Here is a 17,755-nt window from a genome sequence, read left to right as displayed (position 1 = left end):
AGAATTCTAATTGGAGACCTTGTAAGTAGGGATGGCATAGGAGGCAGAAAACGATACATTTTTATACTTCCTTGGACTTTTTTTTCTTATGAAACACCATCCCAACTGTCAGAAATGAGAGTTATTTCAGATGCCCTCAAATGGTTCACTTAAAGCAGATTGCCAGAGGGGTTGCATTAGAAAATAGAAAAATCAATTCTAGATGAAAGCAAAACACAGAAGCTCCAAATTGGCAAGAAAGAACAGTTATATTAATCATTTAGTTATTTAAGAGCAGGATGGAGGAGATGGAGAAATGCTTTCCTAATGTCTCAAGATTGGGCAGTTTTAGTCATCATTTCTGTGTTCGGTGCATCTTATAAAAAACTTCACGAAAAGGGGCCCGACGAACCTGTCCCCAGCTCTGCGACCTTACTGCCCAGGATCTCGTCACGGCGTTGAAGATGCAGCAGGCAGTAATTAGATCACAGTCTGCAAAGTCAGGGGGAGAAACTGGAACGAATTATTTTCTTAAAGGAAGTGGTCATTCAAAGGCAGAAAACCCAAGTCACCTATAATTTCCTTGTCCACTTTGCCAAGGGATGGGCTGGGCAGGATCCAAGAACAGGAAGGGAGAGCTCGGCTGGGGTCAGGGAGCGGGGGTGGGAGCAAATTCCCCGGCGCAGAACGTGAGAGCGGCCAGCCCGGGAGACGCGGGCCGCCTCGGGAAGGGCGCAGAGTAGGCCCAGCATCTCGAAAGGGTGAGTCCAGGTGAGGGGCACGATACCGAGCGCCGCTGGCAGGGAGCCCGGTCCCCCGGGCGCGGTTCCCGCCCGCAGCGGCCTCCTGGCTGTCAGCGCGCAAAGTCGCCGCGTAGTCCCCCCCCCGCCGGATGAGTTAGGGCCCCTCTCGAAGCGGCAAGTTTGAGCCCGGGGCTCCTTTCCCAGGCGCCAACGCACCTGGGGTCGACCCCGCCCCCCGCCCAGCCGGCCGCCTCCCCCCTGACACCACCAGGTCCGGGGGCGCCGGAGACTCGCGCCCCTCCAGTGAGCGCCTCCCGCAGCCCTGGCCGAGTTCCCGAGAGCCCCTGGTGAGCGGCGGCTCGTCGGGTCACCGCAGTCGGGGCCCGGGCCCGGGCCGCTCCCTCCAGCGCCGCGGCCCTGGGTTCGCGGCCAGCAGCCGGGGCGCGGGGCGGGGCCGGCCGGGGAGGCCGAAGCCGCGCGCTATTCCTGTCGCGGTGAGCTACCGGCATGTTATGTACGGAGCCCGATCCTGCCTCCGAGTCGCCGCGCTGACCTGCGCCCCCCCTCCTTAATCCCCCAGGCTTTGATTTGATCCTCCGGGCGGAACAAGCTCACCCCGCTCCCCGCCCCATACCCAGTTGTCCCCGGCCCTCGCGGGTGCCCGCAGCGCCCGTCCTCCTCGGCCACCCCCGGGAGGCCAGAGCCCTCGCCCCGCGCTCCCGGGCCGCCCCGAGCCGCCCCGAGCCGGGCCACATCCGCGCATCAGCGCCGTCGGAGATCCGGCGCCCCTCAGAATCAGTGCACCCCCAGCTCGGCCCTTCCAGGTGATGGTGCGAGGCCTCTGCGGCCCCCGGCGCGCAGGTGTGGGCTCCCCCGACTGGGACGGGGAGGGCGCTTTGGGGAACGCGCTGGCAGCCTCGGCAGCCGCCCAAAGCAAACCCCGCTCCCTCCGGAAGCCTCCCAACTCCGCGCCCTGCGCAACTAGCAGCTTCTGGAAACCATTCCCCGACCGGGTTTGCTCTGAGAGTACAGGGGCATCTGCAGGCCCGGCTGAAGGTGCCCGGGGCTTTCGGCCGAGCAGGCAAAATGGGCCCCCGCTAGGGGCTCCGGGGCTCGCGGACTCGGTCCTGGGGCCCGGTGCCCCGCGATGCCTCTGGCCGTCCCCGGTGGGCCCCAGCGCCGGCCCGGCCGCTTCCCGCCCTGGGCAGCATGAGTTATTTCCTCTCTTACTGTAAAGCTCATGGCGGCGCACTGCTCACCGGCTACCAGGCCCTGCGCGCCGAGGGCTTCCTGTGTGACGTGACGCTGGAGGCGGAGGGCAGCGAGTTCCCGGCCCACAGGTCGCTCCTGGCGTGTGCCAGCGACTACTTCAGGGCCCTGTTCAAGAGCCACACCCGGGAGTCCAGGGCAAGCGTGATTCACCTGCACGTGCCGTCGGCGGCCGGCCTGCAGCGCCTGCTGGACTTCATCTACACCGCCTGGCTGCCGCTCTCCATGGACACGGTGGAAGACACGCTGGAGGCCGCCAGCTACCTGCAGGTGACCGAGGCACTGGGGCTGTGCGGCCGCTACCTGGAGCGCCAGCTGGCTCCCGACAACTGCTGCTTCGCCGCCAACGTGGCGGCGCGCTTCGGCCTGCTGCACACGTTGGGCGCCGCGGAGCGCTGTATCGCGCGCCACCTGAGGGAGCTGCTGCTGCGGGGCGCCGGCCCCGCGGGGCTGCTGGAGCTGAACCCCACGTCGCTGAAGGCTCTGCTGGGTGCCCCCGACCTGGCGCGGGTGCCCGAGTCCTGGCTGCTGGGCCTGGCACTGGCCTGGCTGCGGCAGGAGCCTGAGGCCGAACGCCTGGCCCACTGCGCCTCGCTGCTCGAGCGCGTTCGCTTCGGCCTCGTCCCTGCCGACGTGCTGCGGCGCGTGTACTCGGGCTCTGGCCTCGACCTGCCCGCGCGGGTCAAGGGCCTCATCATCCAGGCCCTCAACTACCACCGGGCGCCCTCCCGCCAGCCGCTGTTGCAGGGCGAGCAGACCAGCGTCCGCAGTCCCCAGACCCGCATCTTGCTGGTAGGGGGGCGCAGGGCTCGGGAGGCGGTGGCCGAGGAGGTCGTGGTCCCCCAGAGGGTAGCGAGGGGCAGGGGCGCCGCGCCGGAGCCCCAGGAGGAGGAGGAGGAGGAGGAGGAGGAGGAGCAGGTGGAAGAGGAGGAGGACTGGGAGCTCACCCAGGACGTGCTGGCCTTCGACGTGTACAACCACCGCTGGCGCAGTCTCACGCGGCTGCCTGCACCGCTCCTGGGGCACAGCGTGTGCACCGCAGGCAACTTCCTGTTCGTCCTGGGCGGGGAGAGCCCTCCGGAGGCCGCCTCCTCGCCGCCGGCAGATGGCCCGCGGCCGGTCACGGCGGAGGTGCACCGCTACGACCCGCGCTTCCACGCTTGGACCGCGCTGCCCGCTATGCGGGAAGCGCGGGCCCATTTCTGGTGCGGCGCGGTGGGCGAGGGGCTGCTGGCCGTCGGGGGTCTGGGCGCGGACGGCCAGGCGCTGGCGTCCGTGGAGATGTATGACCTGCGCCGGGACCGCTGGACGGCGGCCGCGGCGCTGCCGCGGGCGCTGCACGGCCACGCGGGGGCCGTCGGGGACCGTGGCGTCGTGTACATCTCTGGGGGCAAGGCGGGAAGCGGCGAGGGCGGCGCGAGCAGCCTCCGGGACGTGTACGCCCTGGGCCCCGGGGAGCGAGCGTGGAGCAAGAGGGCGCCCATGAGCACCGCCCGCTTCGGGCACCACATGGCCGTGCTGCGCGGCGCGGTGTTCGCCTTTCTGGGGCGCTATGAGCCCTTCTCGGAGATCGAACGCTATGACCCCGGCACGGACCAGTGGACCCGGCTGCGACCGCTGCCCTACGATCGCTTCTGCTACGGGCTGGCCGTGGTGGAGGAGACGGCGCTGCTGCTCGGCGGCCTCAAGTGGCGGGAGTCGAGGCAGGTGCCTACCCGCAACGTGGTGGGCTATGACCTCGACCTGGACCGCTGGGAGGACATTGGCTGCGCGCTCCCTTGGGCCTGGAGCGGCCTCCAGTGCGCGGTGCTGCAGCTGGCTGAGGGCGGGGACGAGGAGAGGGAGGGCGGGCGCGCAGGGGCGCCGGATTTAGTGCTGGGCTTAATGGGGTAGTGCGGTCTTCGGCGACGGAGGAGAGAAAGTCGCGCCTGGGCAGGCTTACGCAGTGACGCGTGGGCTTGCCCTAAGAACGGGACTGGGGGGGCAGAGCGGCTTCTGAAGTTTAAGGATGCGCACGAGGCCTTGGTGCAAGAACATTCCCCCTGAGCTGAGGACTTCTGGGACGGCTCATGCTGGTCTAGAGGTGGACTTTTAAAAATACTATATGACCCTGTTCTCCCCTCTGATAGTTAAAGTGTTTCCCTAGGTGCTAACCAGTGATTTCTTTTGTGCCAAACAAACAAGGCCAAAAATGTGCTGCAAGAAGTTATATGCAAAACCCTGAAAATTGTTAGCCATAAGGGTTGTAATAGTAGGAAAAGATGGCATTATCTGAATAAATAGAGAAGGAAAGTGCCTTCAGTAAATAGTGTGGAATCATTATAAGGAGAACTATGATTTCAGGATTCAGAACTATGTATGGTTCTGCCCTGATGGCTTAATATAAATGTGGAACTGAGAGGGGAAAAAATCTCTAAGTTTTGTTTTGTTTTTGAGAAAGTGGCCTGCGTTAAGTTTTTCTGTCCCTCATCCTTACCCCTAGCCTGCTTTTGCCCTGACTTTAGGCAGATCATTGGTTTTCAGTTTTATTTCAGCAGTCCTTAGCCATAATAATCAGGTTCTTCGGGTTATGTGGAACATCTAGCAAAACCCAATCCTATTTCTTTCATCTTCTTTAAGAGTTCATTATGCAGACATGCCAGTAGGTTATAGTTGTAACACACACACACACACACACACACACACACACACACACACACTTTTGGCGGTCCCTTCCCCTCCCCAACCTCCCAAGAATCAGCAGAAAGGAAAGAAGAGTAGGTGAAATTTTCAAGTTTGTGTCAGCTAAACGGGAAAGGAGTTTGATTTTGCAGGGTCTCAGAAAAGATACTGGCACACACTGAACAGCTGCTGCTTCTGGCTTGTACTGCGGATGGAGTGGCAAAGTTAGAGCTCCCCACTAGAGAAGGGAGTAGGGGGCGGTGGCTCTGTGATTAGGTCTCAAAGAAATGTGGTGAGGACTCTGTATGAATAAAGTAGGTGCTTTATAAGGATTCATTAAGAGCTAAATTTATTTCACTTCAGTTTACAGTACTGCCTCTCTCCTAGATTTGAAACTAATGCAATAAAATGTACAGATAAATATAGTGTTAAAAGGTCTCTTTCATGCTAAGCTAATCACGAGTCTTTTAAAATTCATTAGTTTAATTTTTACCATTTAAAACAACAGAGCTGACTTTACAAAAGTAAAAGCTGCTTTAGTAGTAACACAGCTAGTCTTTCCATCAACTGCTCGTTGTTTACAGGGCATAACCTTGCCGCTGTATTCATGACACATCCATCAGATACAGATATTTTTAAATGAATGTACACATTTGGTCTAGTAAACATCAACAAGTCTAAACACCTGTAACAAGCACACTTCATTTTAGGACAAGAGGTTTTGTTTTTTTTGTTGTTGTTGTTTTTACATATACAAAATTCCACAAATTTAATGTACGTCAATATCCATGCAGTAAATAAATGTTTTTACAAATAGGTTTTTTTAAATGATAAAAATATTACACTAGACCCAAAATTCCATACAAACATTAATACATGATTTCTCATCCATTTTGACTAAATATAGGATTACTGAAAATGTGCTGTAGAAAGGCCACTCTCCTGTACAGTGTGCAAAGTCTGCAAAACGATAGTGATTCAATGTTGGTTTCAAAAGCAAAGAAAAAGATCCCTGCTGTGGAGCTTTTACTTTCTCCTCTACAGCAAAAATATTCACTGGCATATATCTGAACTCTTAGAGATGAAAGTACATTCACTGAGCTGTACAGGCAACAGTATAAAGCTGATTAGAAGTAGATTTTAGAATATAGAATAGTAAAGGAGGGTCCCTTCCTCCTCCTAAAAAAAAACAGCAAATTGTGACTTGTACGTTATGCAGCCAGACACTAAAAAGCAGCACAGTCATTATCATGCTGTGATCACTTTCAAAAACGAGATACTTATAAATGGAAAATATATGAAGAGGACTTTTTCACAGACTTCATCCACTCTATAGAACAATTCATGAAGCTAGGAAAAACCTCTATAAATTCTTTCTCTCATATAATTCAGTGTAATATATTTCTGAATGACCATTATCCTCTTGCTCCTCAGGAGAGAGGCACATTTTTATTTTTCAACATTGTTTTCTGTATTAGAACACACATTGGCCTGTATCTAAATGTATTTTATTTTCCTGCCTTAAATATAATTACATAAGTGCAATTAATGGACTGGGGGAAAATTGGAAACTAACTGGAAAGTTGATTCATTTCTGTTTATCCCTTGTTTTTTAGTAGCTGGAGTTTAAAAACATGAGTTGGGCTGAAATTCTATATATATATATATATCTGTTAGCTGCCTTTCTGGGTGAATTAGCTGTGTTTTACAAAATCCACTCTCAAATTCCTCTGTACACAATCAGCATTTCATCACTACAAAAATAAAGGAAGATTTAAACCAAGAAAATAAAGCAGCTCTATCTTCAATTTTGGTCTTAGTTACAAAAACATCTTACAAAGCTTTGCCCTGATACACCATTAAGTGTCCCCATAGATTTGGAATAATATTTCCATTAACCAGCTTTCACAAGTTAACAGACTGTTAAGACGAATATTAGATACCTGAACTTTTCTTATGTTGATGCTCCTCTATTTTGCTTAACTCTTGTATGCACATCTACATTTCACAAAAATAAAACTACAGCATTAAACTTTGTGCAATGTTTAAGAAAATTCTTAGAACATTTTAATAAATATAAAAAAGGTTTAAATTCTTTCCCACCCACAAGGATGTCTGCACCTGAAAAAATGTGATTTACTTTTGAAGTCTTGTTTATATAAAATTAACTTAAAGGGAGAAAAGATGACCTTAGATAGAAAACTGCCTTTTTGTGGTTTTACTACTTGAAGACCACCTGTCTTCAGAGTTGTTTGCAAAAGTTAATTTTAAGTCATTGAAGACAGTTGATTTTGCACATGGTAAACATAAGCTGAGCACTAACTGCATATAAAATATACAAATGCTCATTAAAGACAGTGGTATTATGACCATATATGGTTTGTTTCATATAGTTTGGTAACATTAAAGTATAGCTTGTCAAGTGTTCCACACACTGATATAAAACTACCTCATATACTTGATCAAAGTACCAGAAGGTACCAGATGGCCAGAGGACAGAATACACTTACACATGTGTTTCAATGTATGAGTGAGTATGTGTGAGAGAGGAAGTGATTGCATCTACTTCAGAAGAAAGACTTAATGGGTCATTTGAGGTGGTGTTTTGACAGATATCCAAGAAAAGATCGAGGTACATCTGCTTCCATTGTTGGAATTCTTTAGATGTCAAGTCTGGATTGTCTAGGACTTTATCAATAATGGCTACTTCCCCTTCTCTGGCCTGAAAAGCAAAAGGATTCAACAGTTAAGGTGGGTACAGACTTTCATTCGCGTTTAAAATAAAAAGTTAATAAATCTTGAGAAGCCCATAAGAAATGGCTCTGGTATGCTCAAACCCAGAGATTTAGACTCAAATCCTAGTGTGCTTTTTTATACACCCAAGGTAGGCCTGTATTGCCCAGTCTGTGTGGTTAGTTTCTCTTGGCTGATCTTGTTTCCCATCTCTGTCTATGGAAACCTTCCTCATTCTTTAACATCCAGTTCAGATGCCTCTCATTTCTTAAAGCCTTCCATCAACAATCCCCCCAAAATGTTTTCTCCCTCATTTATGTCCTCCTAACACTTTATCACTGCCACTGAGTGGACTTACATACTATGTGTTGAGTTACTTTTGCACTGTCCTATCCTTCCTGCTAGATGGTTAGCTCCTCATACTTGTATGAGAGAGAGCACAGCCCTCCTGTCACCACAAATAGTAACTCTTGATGTATGAAGGTCATGGCTCCCTTCCTGTAGCACTGGGGGTCTGCAATGCAAAGGAGCCCTCCCTTCTCTGTTGGAGGCCAGAAGCTCTCAGCTGAAGAATGAGGTTCATTTTGGGGGAGCTCAACATAGCACAGCTATCTCCTGTGGGAGAAGTGAGTCTTCCCAGTGGGAGGAGGGATGAAGATGAGAGGGTCAGTCAGTCTGAGGAGCTAAGGCCTGTCTTTTAAGCACTCAAGGAAGGGGCAGGGAAGTCTAGGGAGTGTTTTGTGGGAAGTGGGAAGGGAGAGCTGGGAAGGAAATACAGCAAGGCGCCTAAGCAGTTGTTCTGGTCCTTGGGGTCAGATGGGGACAGCAGGACTGGGGCTGAGGAGGTTGGGGGTAACCTTGTGCTTGGTGAGGGGCCTGTTATGGTTCCAGGGACTACACACATCCAGGGTTGCTTGGGCAGTTACAATTTCCATCCTCCTAATTTCCCACTCTGAAAAGTATAGGGCTCTGTGGTTTGGTTTTATCAATGAGAAGCATTTCTTCACAGTTGTTTTTCATCATCTTTGTTCCAGAGAGTGGAGCACAGCCTCACACACCTAGTGATTCACCAGTACTCAATGAACTGAACATTGGCAGGAGCTCAAATTCTTTGCTACTGGAAGTAAATGCTTTTGGGGATCTGGAGCATTAAAGACAGGGCTGAGGGGCTGAGAGAACAAGACAGAAGCAGATCTTCAAAATATGTGAGCCTGACCAGCATCCAAATGCCTGTCTGTTTTTACAAGCAGACAGTTTGGATCTGAATGGGGTGGGGGGGCTCTGTAAGGTGGGAAGGTGAGGTTATCTTTGGAATAGGGCTGGTCAGCAGAATCATTCTAAATAAAGATTTAGATTTAGCAGAATCTAAAGAAATAAACATTTTATTTATTTATTTATTTATTTATTTATTTATTTATTTATTTATTTAAGAGAGGGATCATGAGAGTGGGGGGAGCAGAGGGAGAGGAATAGGCAAACTCCGGGCTGAGTGTAGAGCTAGATGTGGGGCTCCATGTCAGGACCCTGAGATCATGACCAGAGCCAAAATCAAGAGTCGGATATTTAGTTGACTGAGCCCCCCAGGCACCCCTAGCAGAATTATTCTTATTGCTATTATAGCTCTTTCAAATTCTTGCCTTAGTTACCAAAAGGCCATTAAGTTGCCCCACAGATTTGCAATAGTGCTCGCAGGAATACCAACTACAAGCTAACTGACTCTGAAAACCTGCCTGCTTGCTACTGGAAACTTTTTATAATCAGGCATTTTCTATTTTGTTTATCTATTTGGTACTCATCAATGCTTCAAAATCACCAAACCTCAGCAGCACTCCATGGATCTGAAATATTTCCCAAAGGAGCCCTTTGACCTTTTGTTTCCTGAAATTCCTGCGCCACATACTCTGTATGGTAGTTCTTTTGTGTTTATGACTTTTCAAGGTTGGAAGGCCCACTTGGGGAGAATTTGTACAGCTGGCCCTCTCCCCTCATACACACACGGTGAGGGGGCTCTGTTTCCTGCCTCCCTCTTCAACCTCCTGCCTCTCTGTTCCCCTCTCTTCACCACCTCCTCCTCAATCTGGAGGTGGCATAATAAGGAGACTACAGATAATGTAAACACTTATGGAAGTGTAGAAAAAGAAAGAAACATGTGAGTTGGGAACTGATAGCGTAAACAGAACAATTATAAAATTTGTATATGGAACATGAATCACTGTGGCTTCACTCCAAATGTGCTGCAGGAGATATTCACGAAAGATCTCAAAGCCTTTTAGTGCCCACTATTGCATTCTGCATGCATGCTGTGTTCTTTTAATAACTATATTAATAACAATATTAATATGCCAATAACATGGCATATTTATCTTAGGAAAATGAAAGACAAAGGAATAACACCAGTCCCACATTTTTGAAATAAAAAATTTAATTACGTCCGGTTTTCTCCTAGAACTAAGTCACTTAGCATTTAGCCAATGCTTTGATATGATAACGAAAAGTTAAGGTGATTTCCTCTTAACCAATGTACTTACAACGCTACAGAACAGCTGAGCTTGCTTCTTCCCCTCTACCTACCCACCCCCACCCCCTCTCCATTTTGTATTTTTTCATTTAGACTATCTGGTAATTCACCGGGCTCAAGAATGAATCTCTAAGGAATTTCTCCTTCTATTTCATATCTTACCTTTAAAGTGCTTTTGAGAATTCTCAGCCTGTGTAGTTTGTCATTCATCACAGGGTCATTACATCTCTTTATAAAGGATAGCTTGTATTCCATCTTAGTTGAAATACGATGTTCTCCCAGCGGTGACAGACTGGCTTGCTCCAATGCCCTGTATAAATCTTGCAATGAATCTCCTAACTTTTCTTCCCTACTTTCACCTGCAATGTTCAAAAAAAGAGAGAAATGAATCCAGTGTAATGGACAGTTAATGGGCACTCCAAAAATCTACTAAAAAAAATCCAAACCATCTGAAAAACAGGATAATGAATGATTGGGAAAACACATTATTACATTAAAAAATCCCCACAGCTGCTAGTTATATTGGGTAAGATTTTTAGAATGGTCAGATAATACGATGTTTGATTAACAATATTCTCTTAACAGCAAATCACCGTACATATCTTGAGTCCATTAAGTTCAAAGATAGAGTACAAAAGGTACACAACACAGAAACAATCCTGCACGTACTTTAATATTTTAACACATTAATGAATATCCCTTATCATTATACTGAGAAGCATAGAAGTGCTGATTAATAGAGCTCTCCTGGTTTAGCAATACTGAATGAACTGATTTTTACATTTTTCCAGACTGCATAAGATGGAATGGCATTCACTGGAGTTATATTTGATTATAAAAATCTTCCAATAATGCACCATAGAGGATTATTAGGTTTCATGTGACTGCCATAGTAGTGCCTGCCACATTGTAAATCTAGTAAATGACCATAAATTATCATGAATAATAATGCTTTAATTAAGGTGAAATATGAGAATGTTTACATGCAAATGTAAGGAAAAACCTGGCACATACTAGGAGAAGCTACTTAGCATTTGTAAGATCTATTTGTAAATAGATCTATTTGTAAGCATTTGTAAGATGAAGGAAATAATCCAATATTTTTGAGAGAAAAAATCGGAGTCTAGTTCAGGAAAGGACCTTAGATCTATTTGAATAAATCAAACTCCAATCTTGTTCTTTAATTGCCTGAATCCTGGTATCATGTCTTTCTCAATAATTATAAACAAAGATAAACTTGGATTTTGCTTTGAGTGGTGGATAGGATTAGGGTTAGGTCACGTTTCCTTTAATAGAGAGCCAAAGAGTACTATTTGAGGAATACTAATTATATTGGCTCAAGGAGTAAATATGGAATGTTGTTCATTCCACCATGGTCCATGTGAATATTTTAGGCTTGCTGACATAGTTTAAAAAAAAAAGACTCCCGAGTTGCTAATCGATAATAACAGTAGTTAACATTTATATGTGCCAGGCAGAAGGGTAAATGATTAACATTCATGGTCTCTTTTAATTCTCACAATGCTGAGAATAGATCTATTTGATTTTCATTTTATAGCAGGGAAGCACCTTGCTCAAGGACATACTTAGTAAGTGTAAGTGGCAGAGCCAGAATTGCAGCTGGGCAGTCTGGCTCCAGAATCCATGATTTTAACAAGAATTCTATACTGCCGATTTTGTCTGTGGTCATTTGAACCGTATTTAACAGCAGGAGTTGATGAATCTGTGAGAATTCCTTAAAAAGCAGCATTCTAAAAAAATGTTTGAGAGTGTACCTAAACTGCTCCCAAAGCCCATAAACACAGCACCTGAACTTGAAAGGATCACCTTTAGCAGTAAAATAGTAGCTTCATGTCAGTTCACATTCAATTTTTGGCGCTGCTGTGGAGGTTAGTAACTAATGGTCCGAATGGTTATTGAGTCCTTCCATTAGAAAGTTCCTTGTTATCATCAGCACATGCTATCATTAATTCCTCTCTAACGAGTTTTTAACTTCCTAATCATATGCCTAAGTTAGAACTATAAAAATACCAAAATCCCTTTTAAACAACAGCTTTTTAATTCTCTGTTGGCTCATTCTTGGACGTCTGCAACACCTAGAGGATTTTGGGGGATGGAGGGCTGTGAAAAGGAGGAATTGCTTTGCGGGTTAAGAGCAAGATCGAAATAAGATAGTGAATTATGACTGGCAATGGTTTGGAGCCGGGAAGGCACAAAATCAGGCCCCAAATCGTAAGGCCATTCAGAGTAACTACATGGGAGATGTAAAAACAAGGATACATTTGAACAGCATAATTCCATTTCATAAATCATAGGCCAAGAAAGGACCCCAAGGAATTATTTGGTAGTCATCATTCTTTGTGCCTTAGGGCAAGACTGCATCTAAAGCCAGGTGTAATTTCAGAGAGTTGGGGTCGGGGGAGGGAGGCTGGGAGGCCTAACTGATGTGAATTACAGCAGTTAATGTATCAGGTGGCCCTAATGGATTAGTTCAGCTCTTGAAAGACTGTGAAGAAAGAAAGGAACTCAGAATTCAGGTTTAGGATTTAAGGGAGGCGGAAGTATTTTTATATTTTATATAGTTAATTTTGATTTTAAGATAACCTTCCATATTATCTACTACTGTAGGGAGTATATATTTTGTTCAAGACCATTCTTACCCAGTTTTCTTTCTCCCCAGTTCTTAAAGTTTGTGGAATACTGGGCCAGGGGACTGGCTTTTTGTAAAATTTCAATGTGGTCCTACTTTAAGAAGGACAAGTAAAGATTCAATATTAAAAAGTGACACACACACACAGTTATTAAATAAATACAAATGGAAAGTCCCCCCCCCCCCTTGCCATTAAAGGACAACATAATTCTGCTAAGTATCTGGTTTGACAGTTGTTAAGAAGAATTCAGTATAGATTTATCTCTGGTCAGCACATGTGAACAAGGAATCACAATGAAACAGAACACAGAAACATTTCCAAGTATATTAATGGAATAGTGCAGCTCCTATTAGAGATAAGTAAGGCTCTCCTCCCCCCAGTCCATACACATCATACACATACGCAACACCACAAGACACAGTAGTGGGATGAAAAAGGATGAGGGATTGAGATGCCAGGCTACCACAAAATGCCACCAATTACTTAACATTTTAAGACTAGACAAAGAGTCCTTTTATTTTCAAAGGACGGGGGTGAGAAGCAAAGTCACATTATAAATCTGATTCACTGTGCTCAACAGGCAAAACAACACAGAACTCAACATTCAAGACAAAAACAGACCTTTATTTTCTTTTATAATTTTCAATTGGTTTCCTTGATTTTTTTTCTCAGATGAATACCAATTAAGTCAACTGGGGCTACTGTTGCAACTAAAAATATGAAAGCACCGTTATTTTCTTCTCTTTTTTGCCCTCTTCTTCTTCTCCTCACTTCTCTTCTGGTTTTGTTTGTTTGTTTTTTGTTTTTTTTTTTGTTTTTAGACTTTGGCTTTTCTTCTTCTAGAAGAGGCTTGCTTTGGAAGATGAAGCAAGCAGTTGCTGAGTTCTGCTTCCCAATTGACTTTCCTTCAGTATAGCAGTTCAGCCATTTGGAGCACTGGCAGGACGCCAGCTCTTTTGCAATTTGAAGGAATGTTTTCTGAAAGTTGGCAAAGTGTAGAAGACCACATGTGAACCACTGGCTGTACATAGGAACCTTCTTAGGAACCTTCTGCAATTCCTAATGAGGATATGTATTGCTGCTACAATGAAATTTTAATTTGTATCCAATTTACTCAGGAACTGGGGGGTCTGTGCAGGAATAAATTCCCTCCCAAATTTTACTGAGGTTTATTTACAATGTATAAATTAGTCCTGTGTCAGATGACTTACTCTCCCAATTTTATTAAAACAAAGCGAACATACAAAGTTCTCTTTCCGATACAAAATTTCATTGGCTGATAGATTTGAGGATCACAATGAAGTTACTGATGGATTAACTTGTATTCTGTGTCAGGGGAGCAGGTCATTTCTGGCTGTGTCCTACTTGGCAGGGATGAAAGAAGACCCTCTCTTGTCTCATTTATACTCTAACTACACTATGAAATATGGTGACTCTAGGAATGTGGTATCACAACAATTCACTGTCCGGTTGTTTCAGGTTGCATGTGACTCCCAGGTGGTGATAAAGAAAAGCTCAAAGAAAAACATTAGCTAATGCAAAATAATATGCAATTAGTTGAAACTTCCTTGCCAATGGCTTATTAGCAGATGATCATGCATCTCTCAGATACTAAAAGGTCTTTGGTTGACGTGTTTCTCTACATTCAGGCTCAGTGGTTTCCAAACTTTTTTGATTGTGCATCTTTACCAGTTAAAACACTTCTATTGTTAATAACGTACATACACGTATTACTCTATATTAATAGATATGCATGTTATAAAGCAGACACAGAAAATAAATTTGAAAGGACGAGTTATAAAACCTGAGGAGGAATTCCAATGTTTTTTCCTCCTGTACCTTAATGGTCCCATATGTACCGTATGTACGGAGACCCTAACTGTGACTTTCCCTGAGCAGAATACACCTCCCTCTCATTTGCCCTTCCCAGTCTCCTACCAGGCACCATGCCTTTTGCACCCAACGTTTAAAGTGAGGGATGGGTTTCTCTCCTTTATATGTGAACTACTCCAGAGAGGGCTCCTTATCACATGACTGTGTAGGTTTTAAGACAGTTTATTGTGTCATTTTGTTCAGGATTTCTTTGGTGAACGTCAAGGAGAGCAGAATACAAACTTGGAGACCTAAAATTTCATCCTGGTGTCCTCCCCGTTTCCCTGCCCCTGCAATGACAATGCTGAAGGAGAGGAGAAAATGAAAACAGAACAAAACGAGGTGCATATACCAACTGGGCTCTTGAAGAGCCAAGCCAACAGCAGATAATCATTTCTGGTACATGTTTTGGAAGGGAACTGTGCTCTCTTAAAATTGGACAATGATGTCCTCATGGAAATAGTTGTTCCTTCCACAACACAGCTGGGTCATGAGCACATAAGGCTGGGAAAAGCGAAGTCACAAGTGGGAGAGAAGGCTGGACATAGTAGCATTAGTCACCGGTCAGATGTGAGAGGCATTTGCTCTTGTGCAGCGGCAGAGGGTTCTGAGGCTTCCAGGCTGAGGGTGTCACGTATGTGGAGCACTATTCTTGTCATGAAGGGCAATTAACATTTGCATTGAGATACGGGAATATTTTCTGTGAATACTAATTTACTAGCACGCGCCATGATAAACAACTTATTTATGTGTAAGGTGACAATTAAACTTTTAATGGGTTCAATGTAGACAGGTTTAATGTTTCTAGGTTTTATGCTAAAGATGATTATGTATTCAGGAGTCTACCCTGTAATTTGAATTGTCTTACAATTAAATATTAGATCTCTTAATTCATGCTTTTATATAAGTCAATAGCTATGCCTAGCATTGTAAAACTGGAGGGAGGGCAGTTTGTTATAGCAGAAAAAAAAGCAGAAGATTTTAAAAGCTGGCTTTTACTTGTTGCTCTGTACTCAACCACCCTTTTCATAATTAGAAGTAATTTCCATCTTTTAAGCAAAATGATGAAGAAAAAATGATTTCAAGTAAGAAAAAAACCCTTTCCTTTAACAGAACAGCTTGAGTGAATCCTTTTTAGAGAAGAACATGGGAAGTCCATCCATGTTAAGAATGACCTTGTGCTTTATTGAAATTAAGTATAGCCCATAGTAGTGTCAGTCAATCCCTTCTGCACAACAGAAAAGCTTACTTCCAAAAAGATGTGACTAAAGAGAGACAGAACTGAAGTTTATTCTATGCTTCATTCTCTAAGCATGTAATTTCTGCCAAATTGTGTGGTTTAATGCCATAAATAAGACAGTGGTTGAGTTTTCAGGGCACTGCCGCAGTTTTTATGATGGATAGTTCAGATGGCAAAGTCCTGGTGTCCTTGGCATTGATTTATTGATCCACAGGGAAGGTTCTTTGAGGGTCAATCACAAACATAAATGACAGATTCTAGATTTGCCCATAGAATTTAGAAAATTTAACTAGCAGAGACATGGAGGTCAAAGTACCTGGCTCTCAGGCAGGAATGCATAAAGAGGACAGTTTAAAACCAAAGCTAAGACATGATTGTATTCCAAAATTACTGTGGAGTCACCATATGCCTTAATGAGAAAAAACAAAAATTCTTCTTATCATAACATTTTACTATGACTTAAACAGAGAGAATGACCCAAGATAATCCCACTAATATTGAATGCCAACAAAAAGCTTTTCGATGGATTTCTAAATACCACAACCATCATTTTTATATATACTTAAACAACACAGTAAAATGGTTAGAGCACAGAGGCAAATGTAAGGCAGATCAATGTGATTTTTATTCACAACACAAATTCCATTTGTGAGAAAGAAGCAGAGATTACTTCTCTTTGGAAAGATATTTACTATCAAGCATACTTTGCAAATTATTTAGCTATCTAAAAAGATTTGATACCAACTGGTCATATTTTTATTTTTAAGGAATTTATATTTTTACAGGTATTCACATTAGGCAGTACCACACAGTGCGGCGACAGGAAGGAGAAAGAACATTTCCAAATACAATGTTAAATTCTTTGTTCATTGCACAGTATGAATATCCATTGATTAGCATTGAAATTATTACAGAGTGTCTTCATCCAACTAAATTAAGGAAAGTTCACATCCACTACAGAAGGAAAATAAGCAATATTGAGCCACAGGGGACCCAGTTACATAGTATTAAATAATATCTGAAGCTAGTTTGAAAGACATCCAGACAAAATACTTTTTCAAAAGTGAGAACCACAGCCTATAGTTTCGGAAAATTTTACAGAAAAAGAATAGCTCATGCCTGTCCTATGAGGCAACACCATTTGTATACAAGTGCCAAGAAATAAGGAGAAAGTTAGGATTTTAGCTGAGGAATCTAATAAAGCCTGGCATGAGGATTTTTCTTCATTAGTGTCACCGAAAGCAGTCTCTGTGTTGCACCTGAATACACTTGGTAATAGAATCAACAGAGTAAATTTCAGAGCAGGTTGGGTATACCTTGCCTTAAAAGATTACACTTAGTTTAGTACAATACAGCACGTCAAGTTTTAAAAATGCAAAATACACTTAATACACAGACTTTGCTTCCTCTGCTTTGCCTTAGAGAGGCCACCAAAGAGTCCATTAAATAGCCAGGGTTTTCTAGTTATCGGAGCTGATCCCTCTCCTTTCCTGGTGTCAGGGGAACACAACCGAAGTGTCACCACACACAGCCCCTACCCAGCAGTGCCCTTCCCCTTCTGTTCTCCCACAGAACCGCAGTTTTCTGTCACTGTGCTCCATCTTGATGGGCTTTGATCTTATGCTCCCAGTGTAGGAAGCAAGTCCCAGTGTAGGAAGCTTGCATTCTTCTCAAGAGTGGCCTGCCCCTCTTAACATCCCTTTAGGGAGGCCCCCAATCCAAAACACTTGATGATCTAAGCTTTTTAAAAGTCAGTTTTCTGTTATAAACAGCAAGGACGAGGCCAGTTTAGTTGCTTGCAAGAGGTTGATGCTGAGTCTGCGCCGTGCCGACTCTCTCCGATCTAAATTCTCTAAACATTAGCTTATCAATCTGTGAGTCCAATGGGTTGAGTGCCAACAGAAGTGGATCCGATTTGGCATGGAGAGGTTCTACCAACTCTCGCAGTGTATTAGCCTAATATGATAAAGCAGTGATACAATATGATGAAAGACCTGCGAGTGCCATTATTTCCAAAGCACATTAGTATCTGTATTAGAAATACCATCATGCAATACCCATGAAGAGAAAAGAGAAAAAAACTGGCTAG

The 17,755-nt window shown here is 45.0% G+C and overlaps 2 protein-coding genes and 1 long non-coding RNA gene across 9 annotated transcripts in view; 2 read left to right on the top strand and 1 right to left on the bottom strand.

The window, feature by feature from the left end:
• The first annotated feature begins 1,913 nt into the window (after window positions 1–1,913).
• On the top strand, window positions 1,914–6,435 carry KLHL34 (kelch like family member 34). Its single transcript, XM_038587051.1, has one exon. The coding sequence runs from the start codon at window positions 1,932–1,934 to the stop codon at window positions 3,882–3,884; it is 1,953 nt and encodes a 650-aa protein (XP_038442979.1). The 5' UTR covers window positions 1,914–1,931; the 3' UTR covers window positions 3,885–6,435.
• The window catches only part of CNKSR2 (connector enhancer of kinase suppressor of Ras 2), a 276,753-nt gene continuing 263,982 nt past the window's right edge, over window positions 4,985–17,755 (bottom strand). For 3 of the 5 annotated variants that reach the window (XM_038587047.1, XM_038587048.1, XM_038587049.1), the window contains 2 exons: window positions 10,066–10,262; window positions 7,159–7,374 (listed from right to left, as the gene is read on the bottom strand). In XM_038587047.1, coding sequence (XP_038442975.1) covers window positions 7,159–7,374; window positions 10,066–10,262 — 413 coding nt within the window. Of the gene's footprint in view, window positions 7,375–10,065; window positions 10,263–16,269; window positions 17,623–17,755 lie in introns of those variants that run through there. The other 2 variants (XM_038587046.1, XM_038587050.1) reach the window with 2 other exon arrangements.
• The window catches only part of LOC119868391, a 64,849-nt gene continuing 54,365 nt past the window's right edge, over window positions 7,272–17,755 (top strand). Inside the window, exon 1 of one of the 3 annotated variants that reach the window (XR_005386181.1) lies at window positions 7,272–7,403. This is a non-coding gene — a long non-coding RNA (uncharacterized LOC119868391). Of the gene's footprint in view, window positions 7,404–14,862; window positions 15,061–17,755 lie in introns of those variants that run through there. The other 2 variants (XR_005386180.1, XR_005386182.1) reach the window with 2 other exon arrangements.

Source organism: Canis lupus, chromosome X (assembly GCF_011100685.1).
Source record: "Canis lupus familiaris isolate Mischka breed German Shepherd chromosome X, alternate assembly UU_Cfam_GSD_1.0, whole genome shotgun sequence".
NCBI lineage: Eukaryota > Metazoa > Chordata > Mammalia > Carnivora > Canidae > Canis > Canis lupus.
Note: the sequence above shows the minus strand (reverse complement) of the source record. Positions and strands in the feature narration are given on the sequence as shown.